The following is a 20,440-nucleotide window of genomic DNA, read 5'->3' as shown; positions in this document are numbered from 1 at the left end:
TAATTGGAGTGGAGGAGAGACTGAGGTCTTTATCTGGAATATGAACCATTAGACAATTATTCTAAGTGTTCTTGCAAATAAAAATATTCATGTCCATCAAGTCATGAATTTTGATTCTATTTCTGTGCCTATTATCTCTCCGCCCTGGAGCTTGATGTTTTGCTGCCTCATGTTTTAAATTGAGGGAGAGAAGTCAACAGATTTAACCTAGTTCTGCAAACATTTTAACATAAGGGAACCTGAACAATAATGTACAAGCTGACATTTCCAGCAGACAAATCTGCTTTTAGAATAGCTTTTAATTGGTAATTATTTTGACTAAATGGGCAGCCACTGTAACAATATTAATTCGATCTGTCTTTTATGTTGTTCAAGTCTCAACAGCCAAGTCCTGCTGGCTCCAGTTCCAGTTCAAATTCCAGTTCGAGTTTTACTCCATCTCAAAACAACAGACAAGGTAAAGATTTAAAATACTATCAATTTTATGTATCTTCTATACCTCCTGATGTCACTTCTGTAAACAAGACAAAAAATTGACTTTCTCGAAGCTTTTCCCTCTTGTCCTCAAGTCCTCTAATACAGAAAACCAGTCTTGTGGTTCATCTCAAGTGCACCAGGGCTTCAGTGTATTAGTAGAACTTAACACTGTACTCAAGGTATGAGCTGGGTACGGTACTTAATATTTCATGTCATTGTTCAGTCATTTTCATTTTTTTGTTTAACACACATATTTTATATTTTTCCTATTCCGTTTTCAGAGACAGTAGCATTCCTAACACATCTCTGGGGCATGCAACTCAATTCTCTTCACCATTCTTTTTATCCTCCTGAATGCTTATTGTTTGAATTGAATTGTTCGGATATTGCGAAGAACTTTTGAATGTTTTGTTTTGCAAGTTGAGTCGTGGCCCAAATATCAATTTATCTTTTGAACACTTAAAAGATGTTCAGCAGAAGTGGTTAATTGTGCAACTCGCAGAATCCTTTTTCAAGAATAACAGAATGTAAAACTGTTCAAAGCACCTCTTTCATTCCTCACTCCTATCTTTCCTGAGCACTATATTGCTCTGTTATACTTGTTACCATTCTCTGGGATCAACCATATTTTAGTATCAAGTTGTCCCTATTATCACAACAGCCTCCATTTCAGGCATCTTGCTTATAATGCTGCTATGTCTTTCAAGTCCTTGGCAGTGATTCTCTCCTTTTTTGGATTTGCATCTTTTTGCCTACTCATCTCTTATCTTGTGTACCTCTGCAGTATTTGTATGTGCTGTTGGATGTCTTCCCTTTTTGATTTTTCCACTTGGGAAAATGGAAGAGAATTTATTTCAGATGTTTGGCATAATCTGGAACAATTGCTAGAAGAGTAGAAGAATCTGATTCCTTTGGAAATTCAAAAGGCAATTGGACATGTATTTGAGAATTGGCAGTTATGGGGCAAATGGCTAGTGCTTGGGACTGAATTGAGCAGCTCTTTAGCCATTTTAAAACTACATGAATCCTCAACAAACGTGGGAACCAATTTGCAGATATCAGTTCAACAAATGACATAAATGACTAAGTGTTGTGGTTTGCTTTGCTGGTTATTGGTTGAGAAGAATGTTAGCCAGATTATCAGAAGAAATTGCTCTTCAATTATTTTTACAAATTCAGGACATCTCATCAGAAAGCTGGTGGCTCTGATCAATGTTTTACTCCTGTGATACTGACTGAAATGTCACTTTTTATATAATGTGCTAAAATCACGGAATGTGTCTTGAATCTTTTGATTAAAACAAAGATCCTACTGCTGAGCTGATATCCCACTCCTTAAGGTGGCACCATTTTCACATTAGGCTGCCGCTTGATAGCTTTCATTTTATGAACTCTCCTCCAACTATTGCAGAGTAACAAAAATGGAATAAGGCTTTAAAGAGTGAATAAGGGGATAGTTTTAGGACAGTTCAACTTGGGTTGCTCTTGCATGGAATCTTGCAGGGAAATTAGATGGATAAGCAGAGTGCATGGCGAAAAGAAAATGTGACACAATCATTTGGACCAATTGGGTTCAATCATACTTGAACTTCATGAGTCTCATTGTTCTGTAACAAGGCACAATCATTTGGATACACCATACAATGTCAAGCTCTCAAATATGCTTGCAAAAGATGCTTTCCAATCCCAAATTATTGAATCCCTACAAATACCACAATAAGCGTTCTCTACCAAGTTCGCAAAGCTTTTGGCTCCAAGGTTTCATAGTCTGTATTCTGGCTGTCCTTCCTGTAATTTTAATTATAGATAGCAAATACATTGTACAGTTGATGAGGATCAGTTTCTGTGGAGCCTTGTTCTCTATCCCACCTGGGCTCCCCTTACTGTGCACACTGTTGGTCATACCAATCCTGTTCTTATCCTCCAGCTCGCTATAAGATGTGAGGGAGAGTAAATTGGGCAGATACTTCTCCTTTTCCCTTTTATCAGAGTGTTCCTCCTTGCACTTCAGCTTTGACTCTGAGCTGGTGAGATTGAAAATGGAGATATCGACTGCAGATGTGTTTGTTTGGGAGTTGCTATCCACAAACTCCCACATGCTACAGTCTTAGCGCACTTGCTCTACCTGCAAGCATATGAATTAGGAGCAGGAGTAGGCCATTTGGCCCCTTGAGCCTGCTTTGCCATTCAATAAGATCATGGCAATCCTAGATTATACTCTTGACATTTATTTTTAGTTTATTAATTTTTTCTGCATATTCCCCTAAACTAAACACTGCACAAAAAAACTTTGATACTCATAGGCTTGAGCTTTTATGAACCATGCCAAGTTTAGAGGGAAAAAGCAGTGCCTCTTTTCCCTTGTGCACCAATTTCTCAACTTCTGCACACACCTGCTTACAATGGATTCCATTTGCAGCCACTCTCATTAATAAGGTGGTCTATTTTGGTTGCATTGTCCAGGACAGAGATCTACCTGCATCTCTATAGTGCCAAGGGATCTCTGATATCCACTAATGCCTGATCTGAAGGATGCCACACCGACCTCTGTCCAGTGCAACATTTTTTGTCCATATGACCGGCTCATGCTTGTATATGTTAAATCAACACATTTTGACTCTCTACTACCAGCTCAGAATTGAAACCAGATACAAAACAAATCTTGTTGTCGATTCATATTTGGATTCAGTTCTGAACTCTCCTCTCCTAACCAAATTTGTCTTCTGTGCCCAGCAATGGGCCTATGCATAACACATCTGTCCAGTCATTTAACCTTCTTAATCCTCCACTACTGCTGTGAGAAGATACAAAACAATTTATCTTTAGGCACTGAAATTAATTATGGATTCTTGTTGCTTGAACTGCAGTAAATATACATAAAATTACTTATTATTTCAAGGATCCCAAATTTTCATGTATTTGCCTCTAGGTTAATCAAAATCAGGCTGACTTTTAAATTCAATCTAAAAGGAACAGCTGGCATGAAACAAATTCATGGGGTGTATCCAAATGATTAATTGTATGATGTGTAATGCAGAAAACCGGAGAATTATATTCAGTTTCATTTTTTACAGTTTTCCAGTTTCCCTCATGGGTCAAGTGTTGCCAAGACTTAAAACTATGTTCATATCCCCGCTAGGTGCTGAATTAACTGGGATCAGAGCTGCAGTTGTCATTGTTCCACTTGGTTAGAGGAAGAGGAAGGGGGAAGACAGTGGTGTACTGCTAATGTCACCAGACTCGTAATTCAGGGACCCAGGTGTGAAATTCTCCCACAGTCTGAAAGATATGCTGGTTAGGTGCATTGGCCATGCTAAATTCTCTCTCGATGTATCCGAACAGGCGCTGGAATTTCTCCAGGGGATTCTCACAGTAACTTCATTGCAGCGTTAATGTAAGCCTACTTGTGACACTAATAAATAAACTTTTAATAATTGAAAAGCGAGTCAATAATATTCATCATGGAACCATTGTTGATTTGTCATAAAAGCCCATCTGATCCTTTAGGGCAATAAGTCTATCATCCATACCTGCTCTGGCCCACATATGCCTCCAGACCCACAGCAGTGTTGTTGACTCTTAACTGCCTTCGCAAATGGTGTGGAAGTCTGTTCCAAGGCAATTAGGGATGGGCAATGAATGCCGGCCTTACTAGTGACATCCACATACCGTGAAGGAATGAATAAATTGACCAACATCCCTGTACTTCATTTCTAAATGTTGACCCCTGTGGAAGGGAATACTTAAGAACTGGACATAATTGCAATGTCATTTCTTCAACAGTAAAATCGTTTTGGCTTCTCCTGGAGTCCATCTGCTACGATCCAAATAGCCGCCCCCTGTGCTGTAACAATTCTGTAATGTCCCTTACCTTTGTTTTTGAACAGGTCCACTGAGATCTATAATGGAGGACCTCCATTCTGAAGGCAATGAATCAGATGAAAATGAGAATGGAAGCCTGTCTGATGTAGAGAGATCATTAAATACTCATTGCGGAAGAAGGTAATTAAGCAAGGTTTAAATAAATATCTATTTTTTGGCATCTTCCATCAGCTGTGTTCACATTCAATTGCGTTAAGAGCCTTAATTATATTTAGCGCTGTTACCTACAGTGTTTGAATTATTGAGAAAGTTGTGTCTTTGAAACCTCAAACCCAAAAGTTGATTATTTCTAGTAATTATGCTGACTATATTTTATTCAGTGGTAACTGTCAAAGCAAATATCCGTAGTCATCTTTTAGTTTAAACAAGGCATGATCCACCTGTTTAATTGAAGATCATGTGCAAGGTGCGATGAATGCTCGTGCACATTATTGTTTCCTGCGTTGTGTTTGTAGCCTTTTTAGTTAAATAAACATTAGCTTGCTATATCAAATGAATGTGTATTCTTGAACTCAACTTGTTTAATACCTGCAATAAAATGGTACAATAGTGATGCAGGTGAGCCTGTATTTTCTTCCATGCACGTACTTTGAAATGAAGAATTTCTTAACCAAATAAAATAATCAGAAGCTATATTTAGTATATGTTGCCATGGCATGATGTTCTGCTAACGTAAGAGACAAAGTGAGTCTCCACATTGTTTGCTGTAATGTTATTTTCCACATTGTAGTTTGAAAGTTGACTTGAAATAACTTTGTAACTCTTGGAGTGAAGCAATAATGCATAAAATATCTGATTATAGTTCTTACTGTGGTGTGCATATACATAAATATTAACAATAGACTTTCGTTACTACTCTGAAAGCTAAATGTAGAATAAGTAATTTGTAAGGTTGCCATTGACAGTTCAGAAACAGGTAACTACAGTACCAGACAGCAATCCCTGTTATACAATCGTACAGTGCAGAAAAGGCCCTTCGGCCCATTTGAGTCTGCACCAACACCCAGGGACCTGGATTCGATTCCTGGCTTGGGTCACTGTCTGTGTGGAGTTTGCATATTCTCCCTGGGTCTGCGTGGGTTTCCAGTTACCTTCCACAATCCAAAGATGTGCGAGTTAGGTGGATTGGCCATGCTAAATTGTCCATTAGTGTCAGGGCGATGAGCAGGGTAAATATATGGGGTTACGGGGATAGGGCCTGGGTGGGATTGTTGTCAGTGCAGACTCGATGGGTCGAATGGCCTCCTTCTGCATTGTAGGGATTCTATGACGATTCTGTGAACACATGTGAAACACCTGACCTCCCACCTAATCCCATTTTAACAAGTCTGCATTTGTTTCTCTGCGGAAATGTCAATGAGAGTGATTCCACGAGAGAGAAATTAAGATACATGAATAGAAAGGAGAAAAATCTCAAGGAGTGTGTGTCTTTTGTAGGTTTGTCACTAAAATTGCGACACAAATATAGACTGGATTTGAACAATTAGATTCTTAGTAACATTGCTGCATCCAACATTTTCTCCACCTGAATAGATTTTTGTTTAATTTGCTATCCTCTTGTTGCACTTACTCGAGCTTTCCCATGTGGCTACATCTGTATGAACAATCCTATATTACTAGTTTTGATGTAAAACCTGTTACGCTTGGCTACCTTGTCATTCTTTTCATGTTAAGTGCTAATTTATGCTTGTGTGCACTACTTGCTGCCTCCCTTCCAAAGGAGGTTATGCTGAACTTGTTCAAGACACGAGTTAGATCTCAGCTGGAGCATTATGTACAGTTGAGTTTTATACTGCAGGAAGCATGTGACTACAAAAGGTTTACAAGAATGGTTCCAGGGATGAGAAACTTCAATTGTGAGGACAGATTGGAGAGATTAGGACTGTTTTCCTTGGACAGAAAAGAGATGAGAGGAGATTTGATCGAGATGTTTAAAATCATGAAGAGGCCTGGACAGAATAGATGGGGAGAAACTGTTTCCGCTCTTCGAATCAAGACCGAGGGAGCATAGATCTAAATTGATTTGCAAAAGAAGCAAACGTGATGTGAGAAAAAGCTTTCAGGTCTGTCGTGCACTACCTGGAAATGTGATTGTTGCAGGTTCAATCAAGGCCTTCCAGAAGGAATTAGATGATTACTTGAATGTGTAGTGTATGGGGAAAGGGCAGGGGGAATGGCACTAAACCATGATGCTCATTTACTGGGCTGGTGCAGCCACAATGGACCAAATCGCTGCCTCCTGCACCATAACAATTCTGTGATTCTATGAATTAGATCAGATTCAATCCAATTAGAAAGTCAAACAGCATCTGAGGAGTGAAACAGTGTTAATGTTTTAGGTTGTGATGACCCTTCTTCAGAACTGAAGGATGAAGAGTCATTCTGACCCAGAACATTAACTCTATTTCTCTCCACAAATACTGTCAGGTCACCTTGCAGCATTTTCTGATTTTTATTTCAGATTTCCAGCCTCTGCAATATTTTGCTTTTGTTTCAATTAAGAAGTTATTTTATAACGCAAATCTCTTCACAGTTTCCTCGCCCAGGTAGTTTCAATACCATTGCCCCATGTGGATTTAGATTATGAAACTGGGATGGCCATCAGAGTTACAGAAAAACAACAAAAGTGGTGTGTTTCCTGAATAAATGAAAGGTTGAAGAGTAAGTCTGCTCACATGGTCCTCATGCACTGCAAAGCCGGTTTATTTCACGATTAGAAAATACTGGAGAAGAGTTTGGTCCATCGTGGCTGCACCAGCTCTGTAAATGAGCATCATGGTTTAGTCCCATTCCCCCTGCCCTTTCCCCAACCATTTAATCAGTATCTTTCCTTGAGAGTTATCACAGATGTTAATCTGGAGAAATGCCATTAACAAAAAGAGACTTAAAAATATACTCATCCTCTTTATGAAGAAGTAATGTTGTGCATAAGGTGGGGAGAAGAGAAATAATACTGACTCAGTGAAGATGATTAACATTTAGCAAAGACACATTTTAAGCTGTAAAGTTGATCTAGCATATCCATGTCCATATAAGGATTTCCTGCACCTCTATATGTGGCTGTTTGTGCCTAAACTTTGTGCTTTTCTTTATTACAGAATGAGTTTGAGTGATGGGAGTGACAGTGAGAACAGTAGCAGTTCTTCTCCACCCAGAAATGAAGCACCTCCAATACTAAAAGCTAACAACAGCAATAACCAGGTATGAGAAAAAAAACATGCAATAAACTGCATACAGCCCTGCACAAATTACTCCAAGAAAATTGAATCCAAAATCTTTGTTAAAATCATCAGGGTCTTTGAAATTTTGCATTCAGTCACCTGCTATAAATCAAGGTTGTTGCACACTGATCGTAATTTATCAGTTCATATTGCACTAATACTGTTGGTCATCCTGTGAGTAAATTACTTTTTGCAATGCCTGTTCATTAGTAAAATATTTTACTAAACCTGGTTATGATTTACATTCTTTGAAAGACTCTTTTGAGGCACCCTTCACTGCATCCTGAATTTGTAACCTCAAATGCCCCTACCAGCCAGAAGTTAATCTCACCATTCTCACCCCCAGTTATTGCATCAGATTATCATTCCTGCCTATTCTGCATTTCTTTCCAGAATGTTTATTAACTTTTGGACAAGACTTTTATCACCTGTGACCTTAGTTGATTATTGCTTTGATAGCATAGCTTTGAAAGTTGTCTCTACACGTGTTGACTCAGGCACTTCACTGAAGCCTGGTCATATTTTCAACTGCCGACCTTGTTTCAGCTGTCTTGGTGACATGGTTCTTAAATTAGAACTTGGTTTTCCCCTTTCCCATTATTTTAGGAATCTTACTTGCTTTCACCTAGTTTAAAATTGCTCCTTCACTATTGCTCCATCCTAAGTTTCCCCTTGAATCTCCCGCCTTTGTACTAAACAGTGAAGCAGTGACTCACCTCAGTGATTTCAATCCTAATCTCTCTCCTTCTCTCTGCCCCACTTTTTAAATTCAATAACTTCCTGCCTGCAGCAGTCAATGTTGCATGCTATGGATTTCCCCCTCTAAGTTGCTACATATCTCTTTCCATTTATGAACTTCTTTGAAACCCAACTCTTTCGAACAAGATTTTGGTCACCCTTGCTAATAGTAACCCATTTGACTTGGGGGCCATTTTATCTGTGTCTCTCTGTCAAACACTTCAGGGTGTTTTCTTACATTAAAGGTGCTATGTAAATTCAAGTTGTAAATTTGACATGAAAATAAAACCTGTCCCAAATTGGCAGCAGTGACTTTTCTACAATGGACTTCTAAAAGGTGGTAGACTCATTGTGCAGTTATTCTTCTCCCTTTCCTTGAAAGGAAATGTCTGTTCTCATCTTGCCCCATGATCTGAACAAGATGGCTGTGAGCAGAACACGTCTTGTGAGCAGGAGTGAACAAATACTGTTGTCTTATCCAGTTGGATCATGGAGTGTGGCACCTTTTAAATATGTTCTTCGTATTTCAGTCCTAACCTATTAATTTAGCCTGTACCTCTATTTTAATGTTGAAGTGTGATGACTTGCCATTTGTATCTATGCAGTTATATTCCATGCTGGATCTAGTGGAGAGTGGGCAAGAACATGACAGATGGAATATAATGTGGAAAATTGAGAGGTTATTCACTTTGGTAGAGGAACAGATTTGCAGAGTATTTCCTAAATGGTAAGAAATTAGAAAATGTAGATGTACAAAGGGGCCTGGGTATCCTTGTCCATAAGTTACTGAGTTCAGGTGCAAAAAGGTATTGGAAATAATACCTAGGAAGGCTCATGGAGTGTTGGCCTTTATCACCAAAGGATTTGAGTACAGGAGTAGTGAGGTCTTGCTTCAATTGTGTAGAACATTTTTACCCAGAGGGTGGTGACAGTCTGGAATGCGCTGCCTGGGAGGATGGTAGATGCAGGTTGCCTCATCTTTTAAAAAGTACCTGTATGAGCACTTGGCACGTCATAACATTCAAAATTTAAGGGCCATATGCTGGTAGATGGGAATAGGGGGAAGTTGAGGTGTTTCTTGTGTGTCGCTGCAGACTCAATGGGCTGAAGGGCCTCTTCTGCACTTTATGATTCTATGGTTAGACCACACCTGGAGTAGTGTGTGCGGTTGTGGTCCCCTTGCCTCAGAAAGGACATTATCGCCATCGAGGGAATGCAGTGAAGACTCAACAGACTTGCTCAAGGGATGGTGGACTGTCTTATGAAGAGAGATTGAGGAAACTGGGTCTGTATTGTCCAGAGTTTCAAAAAGCGAGATGTGATCTCACTGAAACCTACAAAATACTTAAAGGACTAGACAGATTAGATGCAGGTAAGATGTTTCCTTTAGTTGGAGAGTCTAGAACCAGGGGGCACAATTTCAAAATGAGGAGGAATCCACTTAGAACCAAGATCATAGAATCTATAGAAACCGTGTAGTGCAGAAGGAGATCAATTGGCCCATTGAGTCTGCACCGACTCTCAAAGAGCATTGTATCCAGGCCGAACCCCCCCCCCCCCCCCCCCCTCCTCCACCCCGCATATTCACCATGGCTAATCTACCTCACCTACACATCCTTGGACACTAAGGATAGATTTAGCATGGCCAGTCCGCCCAACCTGCATATCTTTGATGTGGAGAAATTTCTTTATACAGAGGGTTATGAATCCTTGGAATTTTCTATCCTACAGAGCCGTGAAAGCTCAGTCATTGTATATGTCTAAAGTTTAGATTAATAATAACTTAAAAGGTTATGGGGATTGTGTGGGTAAAAGGCATTGAAGTGACTGATCAGCCATGATATTGAATGGTAGAGCAGGCTCGATGGGCTGAATGGCCTCCTCTTGTTCCTATCTTCCAAAGTTCCATATTGATTTTGGTTTGAGCGAATTTGATTCTGCAATGCTTTTTTTTAAACAAACATGTCCCTTAGAACTGTCTTGCTGCGAGTATCTTTACATGTGTGTGGTTTTTATCTGAAGTTCTTTTCCTTTGGATCGATCAAACTGTCTTCTCAGGGTTGAACGCCTTTCTCTGCTTCATTTTGAAAGGAAGCCAAGTATTCTATTTTATACATTTAATCCAAATGAAGAATAATGAAAATCAAACAATACAGTTTGAGAAATTCCAGGGAAATGTTCAACTTTGGTATATGAAAGTGTAAATAATTTTGTTGCATCTTTTTGCACTAAAAGTAGGAATTCAGAGCTGAACTTTGTATTTATAGGTCTGAATTGTGTTGCTGCAAGGAATTGCAGTTGAGGACAAGTGGCCTTGGTATTAGACATTATTTTTAAGCCTGTCGCATAATCTGGCCAGTTGAGCTTCAACTTGGTTAACTTCTTGGTTTTGAAAAGCTGATCCAAGTCCATTTTCAATTTTAAAACGTAAAGTTTGTGTGCTCAAATAAAACAAGTCGTGAATATCCTGGCAATATCTCCATAGAAACCCTACAGTGCAGAAGGAGGCCATTCGGCCCATCGAGTCTGCACCGACCACAATCCCACCCAGGCCCTACCCCCACATATTTACCCGCTAACCTACGCATTTCAGGGGCAATTTTTAACCTGGCCAATCAACCTAACCCGCACATCTTTGGACTGTGGGAGGAAACCGGAGCACCCGGAGGAAACCCACGCAGACACAAGGAGAATGTGCAAACTCCACACAGACAGTGACCCGAGCCGGGAATCGAACCCGGGATCCTGGAGCTGTGAAGCAGCAGTGCTAACCACTGTGCTACCGTGCCGCCCATTAAACATTACAGATAATCCCTAGATTCAATGATTGTTTTTAATCATCTTGTGCCGTAAGCATGTTTAGATTCAATGCAGTACCTAGTGAAGGGGCTTATTTGCAAAATAAAGGTAGCATTGAAGGTGGGTGTTTTCAACTATAACCACTATTGTGTATTCTTAACACATTGAAGAGATTGTGTGTGGGGGGATTCTCCAATCCTGTCCGTGTCACCCGACTGCAACTGAGATTGGAGAATTTTGACATTTCAGCCAAAACTCCATTCACTTTCAGCAGCATCAGACAATCCCAGCCGCGAACGAGGACAGAGATTTTCGGCATATTTAATCTATCGTTTATGACTTGTGATGAATGATTTGAATGAATACATGTAGACCTAATTCATATTTATAAGAGCAATATTATAATAATTTCTGCAACATACATACGTCTAACTTCAAATTTTCCATCTCCACATTCATTTTTACCTGATTCTGACTACAAATCATTTTAAATATGGCTTACATTGTCCAGCAGGAATATGATTTTTCTGTTTTAAATGAATTGGTACTTAGGGGAGTAAGTAGTCTCACAACACCAGGTTAAAGTCCAACAAGTTTATTTGGTAGCACGAGCTTTCGGAGTGCTGCTCCTTCATCAGGTGAGTTCACAAATCCAGCACTCAGCTGATGAAGGAGCAGCGCTCCAAAAGCTCATGCTCCCAAATAAACTTGTTGGACATTAACCTGGTGTTGTGAGACAACTTACTGTGCCTACTCCAGTCCAATGCTGGCAACGCCACATCATACTTAGTGGAGGGTATCTCTGATAAATGATGTCCATTTCTCCATTGAATGCCTGTGGTAAGCTCAAGGGTAATAGCACAGTTTTGCTTCTTTCCAAAGTAAGCTTTTCCAAAAAGTTAGTATGAAATCCAGAGGGAGGAAATGCTGGACTGGTGGACTTGTGTATCTGAATGATCTTTGACTTCTAAAAGTGGTAGTGGTGCTTAGAAAAGATGAGGTGTTGTTTGGCCGTATCTGCATTTATTTGTCGACGGTACTAACAGTGGGTTAGCCAGTGTGTCCCACATGCATTGGCACAAAGGTAACTTCTGTCTTTTGGGACAGAAAGCAGCAACTAGTCACAAGTACATCCACCGCCGCCCCCCCCCCCCTTATTTATTTAAGCAAACATTTTCACAATTGAGCAGGAAGTAAATAGTCATAGTCATAGAGGTTTACAGCATGGAAACAGGCCCTTCGGCCCAACTTGTCCATGCCGGCCTTTTTTTTAAACCACTAAGCGAGTCCCAATTGCCCGCATTGGCCCATATCCCTCTATACCTATCGTACCCACGTAACTGTCTAAACACTTTTTAAAAGACAAAATTGTACCCGCCTCTACTACTACCTCTGGCAGCTTGTTCCAGACACTCACAACCCTGTGTGTGAAAAAATTGCCCCTCTGGACACTTTTGTATTTCTCCACTCTCACCTTAAACCTATGTCCTCTAGTTTTAGACTCCCCTACCTTTGGGAAAAGATATTGACTATCTAGCTGATCTGTGCCCCCCATTATTTTATAGACCTCTATAAGATCACCCCTCAGCCTCCTACGCTCCAGAGAAAAAAGTCCCAGTCTATCCAGCCTCTCCTTATATCTCAATCCATCAAGTCCCGGTAGCATCCTAGTAAATCTTTCCTGCACTCTTTCTAGTTTAATAATATCCTTTCTACGATAGGGTGGCCAGAACTGTACACAGTGCTCCTTCCTAAAGGTGGCTTTACGTGAATAATTAACAACTTATTTTATTCAACCAACCAGGAACTTTAACTAAACCAGTTACAATTTTAATTAAAGGATGGTTCGACTGAAATGCTGTTCAAATAAAGATGAGGATCATTTAGTACCAAAACAGTTAAAACAATTTTAGTCACTCAAAAAAACTAGATACAACCAGATCTGGTGGCTTGGAAAAGATTTGGAGGTTCTTCTGTAGTTGTCCACTGTCTGTAGGCGCTGTCCGATTGGGTACTTTTCGCTGGTTGAATGGTGAGTTCTCTGAAGGCATATCTGAAGCTGGCAGAGTTAAGAACTAACTGTTGATCTAACTGCCTTTAACTGCTTCAGCTAATCTAACTCTGGCTCTGGCTCAAGCGATGTTCCTCCAGAATCTTAAAAAGATAGAATTTAAAGTTCTCTGTTAGCCAGTGCTCCAATTAAACAATGAAAACCAACAGATTTTAAGTAATAATGTATGATCTTTTTCATAATAAATTACTAGACTGAATCTTCACCGTGCATTTCCTAATTGTTCATTAGAAAAGACTGAAAATCGATATGCAACATACATAGAACATTGCATCATTTTCATAAAATTCAAGCATGTCATGGAAGCCCAGAAAATACTTCCAGAAAAATTCAAGATTCTGTCCATGTCTGAAATTTTGGATGTTAAATAATAAAGTAGGGACTTCCTTCTGTAACTATAGCAATTAAATATGACATTCTAAACCAGAGAACCCCAATCATATCAATGTCTTAAATTGGCATTGAAACTGCAAAATATGTTGCTTGGTAGTTGAAGCAATTGGAAAAGAAACTAGAAAATGGAGTGCTCCATTTCTGGGAAGAGGGAGCTCGTTGACAGCATAGAGATACGGAAAAGTCCATAGCTTAGATGGTGAACCTCAAAAGAGAGTGTAGGATTGGGATAGGAAAATTGTAACTCAAAGTCAGGGTGGGTGGAAATCTTAAGACCAGTACTTTCTAATATAGCCATTTTTTACTGAACCCGAGTACAGACAAAAGTGAATAGCACTGAGGATATTTTTGGCTGAAGTCTTTACGCCTCTGTTATAACAGGTGTTAGAAGTCAAAAGCCCATTAAAGCAAAGCAAACCTGAGAAAATAAAGAATGGTGAATATGACAAGGTAAGCTGTGTTTCTTGCTTTCTTGAAGTTCTTTCATACAGCAGCATATTACAGTCCCGAAGTTCAATCAGTGTAGTGTGTCCACCTGTTCTCTTATTTGCCACTCAAAGTAAAGCTACAGAAGACTGGCATTTTTATTTTTAAAGTTCTGATACTGGGACACTGGTCCTGCCTTATTTCTTCTTCATCCATGTACCTTGAGCCCAGTGGGGAAAAGTCACTGAGGGAGAAATGGTCCAGGCGTTTAAAACTTTTTCATGTCCCCGAAGTTCCAGAGTGGGACTAGCCCCCACCCACATCTCCTCTTTCTTTCTATTGACAGCAGCTATTGTTCTGCCAATGGAAAATTATAGAACTGACTGCTCTCCTTCAGAATGAGAGAGTTAATGCTTGAGAAGCCATCCTTGTTGCGACTTTTCTAAAGTTTCTTGCTATTTCTGTTGACTTAGTTACATAAAGAGGATTTACAACACAGAAACAGACCATTTGCCTCAACAAGCCCATACCAGTGAGTCACCTTGTAGCAAATTCTGAAAATTATGAGTTTATGCAATTCTTCAGCTTTAAGTTTGCAATTCAAATCTGCAGTTTACCACTGATGCATTCAACACAGAAGGACTGCCTCAGTAGTACTAGTCAAGCATGCTCTTGCGCAAAGACCTCTGCTCAAGCTGGTATTAAGAAGGCTCTTGTGCAAAGTTGGAAGTGTGTATGTTTCAACACCTACCCCAGAATAAGGGAACAGTATTCTTCTGAAATAGATCTCACTGGTACCATGTAACAAAGGTATTTGCTGGCAGAGAAATACATTTTCTGGTGTTGCAGGTGCCTTTACCCACACTAATGGTTCAAATGAAGTCCTGGCTATTCTGATAGAGTAAGAAGTTTAACAACACCAGGTTAAAGTCCAAAAGGTTTATTTGGTAGCAAAAGCCACACAAGCTTTCGGAGCTCTTAGCCCCTTCTTCAGGTGAGTGGGAATTCTGTTCACAAACAGAGCTTATAAAGACACAGACTCAATTTACATGAATAATGGTTGGAATGCGAATACTTACAACTAATCAAGTCTTTAAGAAACGAAACAATGTGAGTGGAGAGAGCATCAAGACAGGCTAAAAAGATGTGTATTGTCTCCAGACAAGACAGCCAGTGAAACTCTGCAGGTCCACGCAACTGTGGGAGTTACAAATAGTGTGACATGAACCCAATATCCCGGTTGAGGCCGTCCTCGTGTGTGCGGAACTTGGCGATCAGTTTCTGCTCAGCGACTCTGCGATGTCGTGTGTCGCGAAGGCCGCCTTGGAGAACGCTTACCCGAATATCAGAGGCCGAATGCCCGTGACCGCTGAAGTGCTCCCCAACAGGAAGAGAACAGTCTTGCCTGGTGATTGTCGAGCGGTGTTCATTCATCCATTGTCGCAGCGTCTGCATAGTTTCCCCAATGTACCATGCCTCGGGACATCCTTTCTTGCAGCGTATCAGGTAGACAACGTTGGCCGAATTGCAAGAGTATATACCGTGTACCTGGTGGATGGTGTTCTCACGTGAGATGATGGCATCTGTGTCAATGATCCGGCACGTCTTGCAGAGGTTGCTGTGGCAGGGTTGTGTGGTGTCATGGTCACTGTTCTCCTGAAGGCTGGGTAGTTTGCTGCGGACAATGGTCTGTTTGAGGTTGTGCGGTTGTTTGAAGGCAAGAAGTGGGGGTGTGGGGATGGCCTTGGCGAGATGTTCGTCTTCATCAATGACATGTTGAAGGCTCCGGAGGAGATGCCGTAGCTTCTCCGCTCCGGGGAAGTACTGGACAACGAAGGGTACTCTGTCCACTGTGTCCCGTGTTTGTCTTCTGAGGAGGTTGGTGCGGTTTTTCGCTGTGGCGCGTTGGAACTGTTGATCAATGAGTCTAGCACCATATCCTGTTCTTATGAGGGCATCTTTCAGTGTCTGGAGGTGTCTGTTGCGATCCTCCTCATCCGAGCAGATCCTGTGTATACGGAGGGCTTGTCCGTAGGGGATGGCTTCTTTAACGTGTTTAGGGTGGAAGCTGGAGAAGTGGAGCATCTGAGGTTATCCGTGGGCTTGCGGTACAGTGAGGTGCTGAGGTGACCGTCCTTAATGGAGATGCGTGTGTCCAAGAGTAGTCCATGGTGAGTCTGATGGTGGGATGGAACTTGTTGATATCATGTAGTTGTTTCAGTGATTGTTCACCATGAGTCCAAAGGAAGAAAATGTCATCGATGTATCTAGTGTATAGCATCGGTTGAAGGTCCCGTGAAGGTCCCGTGCGGTGAAGAAGTCTTGTTCGAACCTGTGCATGAAGATGTTGGCATATTGAGGTGCGAATTTGGTCCCCATGGCTGTTCCGTGTGTCTGGATGAAGAACTGGTTGTTGAAGGTGAAGATATTGTGGTCCAGGATGAAGCGGATGAGATGTAAAATTGCATCTGGAAACTGGCAGTTGTTGGCGGTGAGCACTGAGGCCGTTGCAGCAATGCCATCGTCATGGGGGATGCTGGTGTAGAGTGCCGAGACATCCATTGTGACGAGGAGCGCTCCTGGTTCAACTGCTCCATGTGTGCCGAGTTTCTGTAGGAAGTCCGTCGTGTCGCGACAAAAGCTGGGGGTTCTTTGTACAATGGGTTTCAGGATGCCCTCTACATAGCCGGAGAGGTTCTCGCACAGGGTCCCATTGCCCGATACGATGGGACGGCCGGGTGTGTTTGCCTTGTGTATCTTCGGGAGGCAGTAGAGATCTCCAACGTGGGGAGTACGTGGGATGAGAGCACGGAGGGTGTTCTGAAGGTCCGGATCAAAGGTCTTGATCAGAGTGTTGAGTTGACGGGTGTGTTCTTTGGTCGGATCTGCAGGTAACTGTCTGTAGTGTTCCTCGTTGTTGAGTTGTCGGTACACTTCTTTGCAGTAATCCGTTCTGTTCAGTATGACGATGGCCCCTCCTTTGTCTGCTGGTTTGATGACAATGTTGCGGTTGGTCTTGAGAGCGTGGATGGCGTTACGTTGTGCTTGGGTGATGTTCGGGGCTGTCTTGTGAGTGCGGCTGATGAATTTGGTGTTGACGCACCTCCTGATGGCTTGGGCATACATGTTAAGTCGAGGGCAGCGGCCTTCCGGAGGAGTCCAATTCGACTCTTTCCTCTTCGGATGCACTGCGGATCTCTCTGTCGGCTGTTCCGGTTCATTGGCTGTCTCATTGTGTTCGTTGTTGGCCTCTTGGGGTTTGTGGAAGAACTCCCTCAGCCTCATTCGCCTGATAGAACCAAGGTTCTAATCGTACATGGGCAAAAAGCATCATTCAAGATGCTAGCATGGAATCAGGGAGCCTCTTGACTCAGAATTTTGGGATGTTCGTGTTTGATCACACAAAGTAGTCTCTGAACCTTCCACAATTGATACTTTCCTACTGGGATTATCAAATCTAAAGGATTTTCTTCTTTGGTCCAGCTGTTCAGAATTTCTTATCCGCATGTCTGTGCTGGTTTAATCTCTGCTCTGCTCTGATTTGGGCTCCAGAAGGTCTTTGCTGGTATATAGGAGAGCAGCCAAACCATTGTGTGTCTGTCTCCTCCATAGCTAAATAATATTGGTTGTAGGTCCTTTATCTCAGATTGTGGCTCAAGGATATGATATTAGAGTATGGCAGACTTATGGAGTTTTTGGAGTTTCTCATTTCCGTGGGATTTTCTTTTATTTTCTTTTGCACCTTCCCTGTGATCCATCATAAGTTTGATTTCAAAAGGTGGTCTTTTTCCATTCTCACTAGGGGTGAGCTGCAGTGGCCTCCACAGGTGCAACCGCTGAAGGTGATGCTTGAGATACAGGCATTGTCTAGTTCTGTTTCATATTCTGGAAAATATTTTTTTTGTGCTTTAAAGTAGATGGAATTAACTTTTACGATCTTCACAATCTAAACCTTTGGATACTGTGCGTTCACCTTTATTTGGGAAAAGAGGCTAGAGAGTTGACACAGAACAGCGCAAAAATGTAGAGCAATTCTAATGCTAATTCCGTTCCCACTAACTATCTAATATCTGTTGATCTCAGTTTCAAAAAGTTTAGAAATTATACAAATTCACTTTAATTATTCAATAATATCATCTGCATTAATGAAATATATTGAGGTTTTTTTACATGTTCAGCCATAGAAAATACACTTTTTCAATACTGTTTTAACAACTGTTGCAATCAGCAGCCCTAATAGGAAAATTATATTTAGAGTGCAATTTAACTGGATTTGTACATGCTTATCCACTCCGCCCACTGTTATATGCTAAGGTCAGTCTACATGAGCAGAAAGTTGTATCATTTAACCTTGTCATTTCTTGACCATTCTGATCTTGCCCAGTTGTTGAATTTTTTAAATGTTTTTCAAGAAAAACAAAGCCATGCTTAATGTTTGTTGAGTCACTGTAGAAATCCACTTTATACGCCTGTTGCAAGTGGCTAGGCTTCATTTGAACCTGGGTTCCAGAGGTCAAAGTACCATGCACTTGATTCACGATACTACCCAGCCAGTTAACTTGAGTTACATTTTTCTTGAGATACAGTTGGCACATTCTTCAATGTTTACTATTTTGGAGGACAACCATATTATAGCTTTATAACAGTCCAGCTGGTTGGTTGTTTCAGTTGGTAATTGTACTTAAGGTTACTGTATCAAATAAATGTATTCCTGGACTGAGTGGAGAAATTATATTTATATGAACTAGGAGGTTGGTGAACCAACACGGGATCATTCCCTTGTCTCTTTTTTGCACTTCACCTTGATCAGAACCATGTGCAGTTTTCAAGGTGCAACCTGACCAGAGCTCTGTACAGTATGATCACTTCCTCTTTCGGAATTGGTTACTCTTTGGTAATGTAGTTTAAAAACCATATTGGCTGTTTTGAGTGCTGCCTGGAATTAGTTGAACATATTTACTGTTGAAGCTATCCTGATTTCTATGCCATTATCTGCTTCGTTCTTAGTTATTCCAATAGAGTGCTCACCATATTGATGATTTTTTTCTTCTGCAGAGAACTTTACAGATGTATGCTTTAAGCTTTGTCTGTCTTGTTCTGCCCACTTGTCCAAATCATTCTGAAATTCCTGAGTGGTCTCTTTGGATTTCAATTCCCTTCTGGATTTTATCATCTGATTATTTGACATGTTGTTTCTGAATCCAAGTAATCTGATAGAAACATAGGAGCAGGAGGAGGCCATTTGGCCCTTCGAGCCTGCTCCGCCGTTCATTACGATCATGGCTGATCATCCAACTCAATAGCCTAATCCTGCTTTCTCCCCATAACGTTTGATTCTATTCGCCCTAAGTGCTATATCTAGCAGCCTGTTGAATACATTCAATGTTTTGGCATCAACTACTTCCACAGGCTCACCACTCTTTGGGTGAAGAAATGTCTCCTCACCTCCATCCTAAATGGTCTACCCCAAATCCTCAGACTGTGACCCCTCGTCCTGGACTCCCCCACCATTGGAAATATCCTCCCTGCATCTACTGTCTAATCCTGTTAGAATTTTGTAAGTTTCTATGAGAACCCCCCTCATTCATCTGAACTCCAGCGAAAACAACCTCAACCTAGTCAATCTCCTCGTACATCAATCCCGCCATCCCTGGAGTCAGCCTGATAAACATTCGCTGCACTCCTTCGAGAGCAAGAACAGCCTTCCTCAGAAAAGGAGACCAAAACTGCACATACTATTCTAGGTGTGACCTCATCAAGACCCTGTATAATTGCAACAACACCACCAGCTTCTTACTGTGTTTACCCCAGTCCAACGGCGGCATCTCCACATCATAATTGCAACAACACATCCCTGCTCTGTACTCAACCTCTTGCAATGAAGGCCAACATACCATTTGCTGCCTTTACTGCCTGCTGTACCTGCATGCTTACCTTCAGCAACTGGTGCACAAAGACACCCAGGTCCCGCTGCACGTTCCCCTCTCCCAATTTACAGCCATTCAGGTAGTAATCTGCCGCCGAATTTTTGCTCCCAAAGTGATGTAAATTCTAGATGGTCACAGTCCCAGCACAGATCCTTGAGACATTGCATTCATCATTTCTACCCTTAAGCCAGTTTCTTTGTTTTTCCCAAATACCAATTGTTTCCTGTGGTACTCTGAAGTCAAAGTTCATTGAGTCAAAATTTCGCACTATCCACTCTGATTACTAATTTCTTCAATGAATCAATTTGTTAGGAATCATAACATTGCTATTCCTCAAGAAATCAAGATAGGGACTTGCATTGCTTGGGTGATGAACATGACTCTTGAGATTCTGTGTGAGCCACCGTGAAGCTGAACCAAGTAATTGCATTGCTTCCAGCCCCTTCTGGAAAATGAAGCAGACATGATGCAGCTTGAGTCAGCATTTAAAATGGTTAGAAGAGGAG

General features: G+C 41.2%; 1 protein-coding gene across 3 annotated transcripts in view; it reads left to right on the top strand.

Moving 5' to 3' along the window:
- The window catches only part of mllt3 (MLLT3 super elongation complex subunit), a 131,358-nt gene that overhangs the window by 99,929 nt on the left and 10,989 nt on the right, over positions 1 to 20,440 (top strand). The window contains exons 6-9 of one of the 3 annotated variants that reach the window (XM_078214279.1): positions 376 to 457; positions 4,365 to 4,479; positions 7,458 to 7,560; positions 8,924 to 9,045. In XM_078214279.1, coding sequence (XP_078070405.1) covers positions 376 to 457; positions 4,365 to 4,479; positions 7,458 to 7,560; positions 8,924 to 9,045 — 422 coding nt within the window. Of the gene's footprint in view, positions 1 to 375; positions 458 to 4,364; positions 4,480 to 7,457; positions 7,561 to 8,923; positions 9,046 to 13,962; positions 14,032 to 20,440 lie in introns of all 3 variants that reach the window. The other 2 variants (XM_078214277.1, XM_078214278.1) reach the window with 2 other exon arrangements.

Source organism: Mustelus asterias, chromosome 6, assembly GCF_964213995.1.
Source record: "Mustelus asterias chromosome 6, sMusAst1.hap1.1, whole genome shotgun sequence".
Classification (NCBI taxonomy): domain Eukaryota; kingdom Metazoa; phylum Chordata; class Chondrichthyes; order Carcharhiniformes; family Triakidae; genus Mustelus; species Mustelus asterias.
Note: the sequence above shows the minus strand (reverse complement) of the source record. Positions and strands in the feature narration are given on the sequence as shown.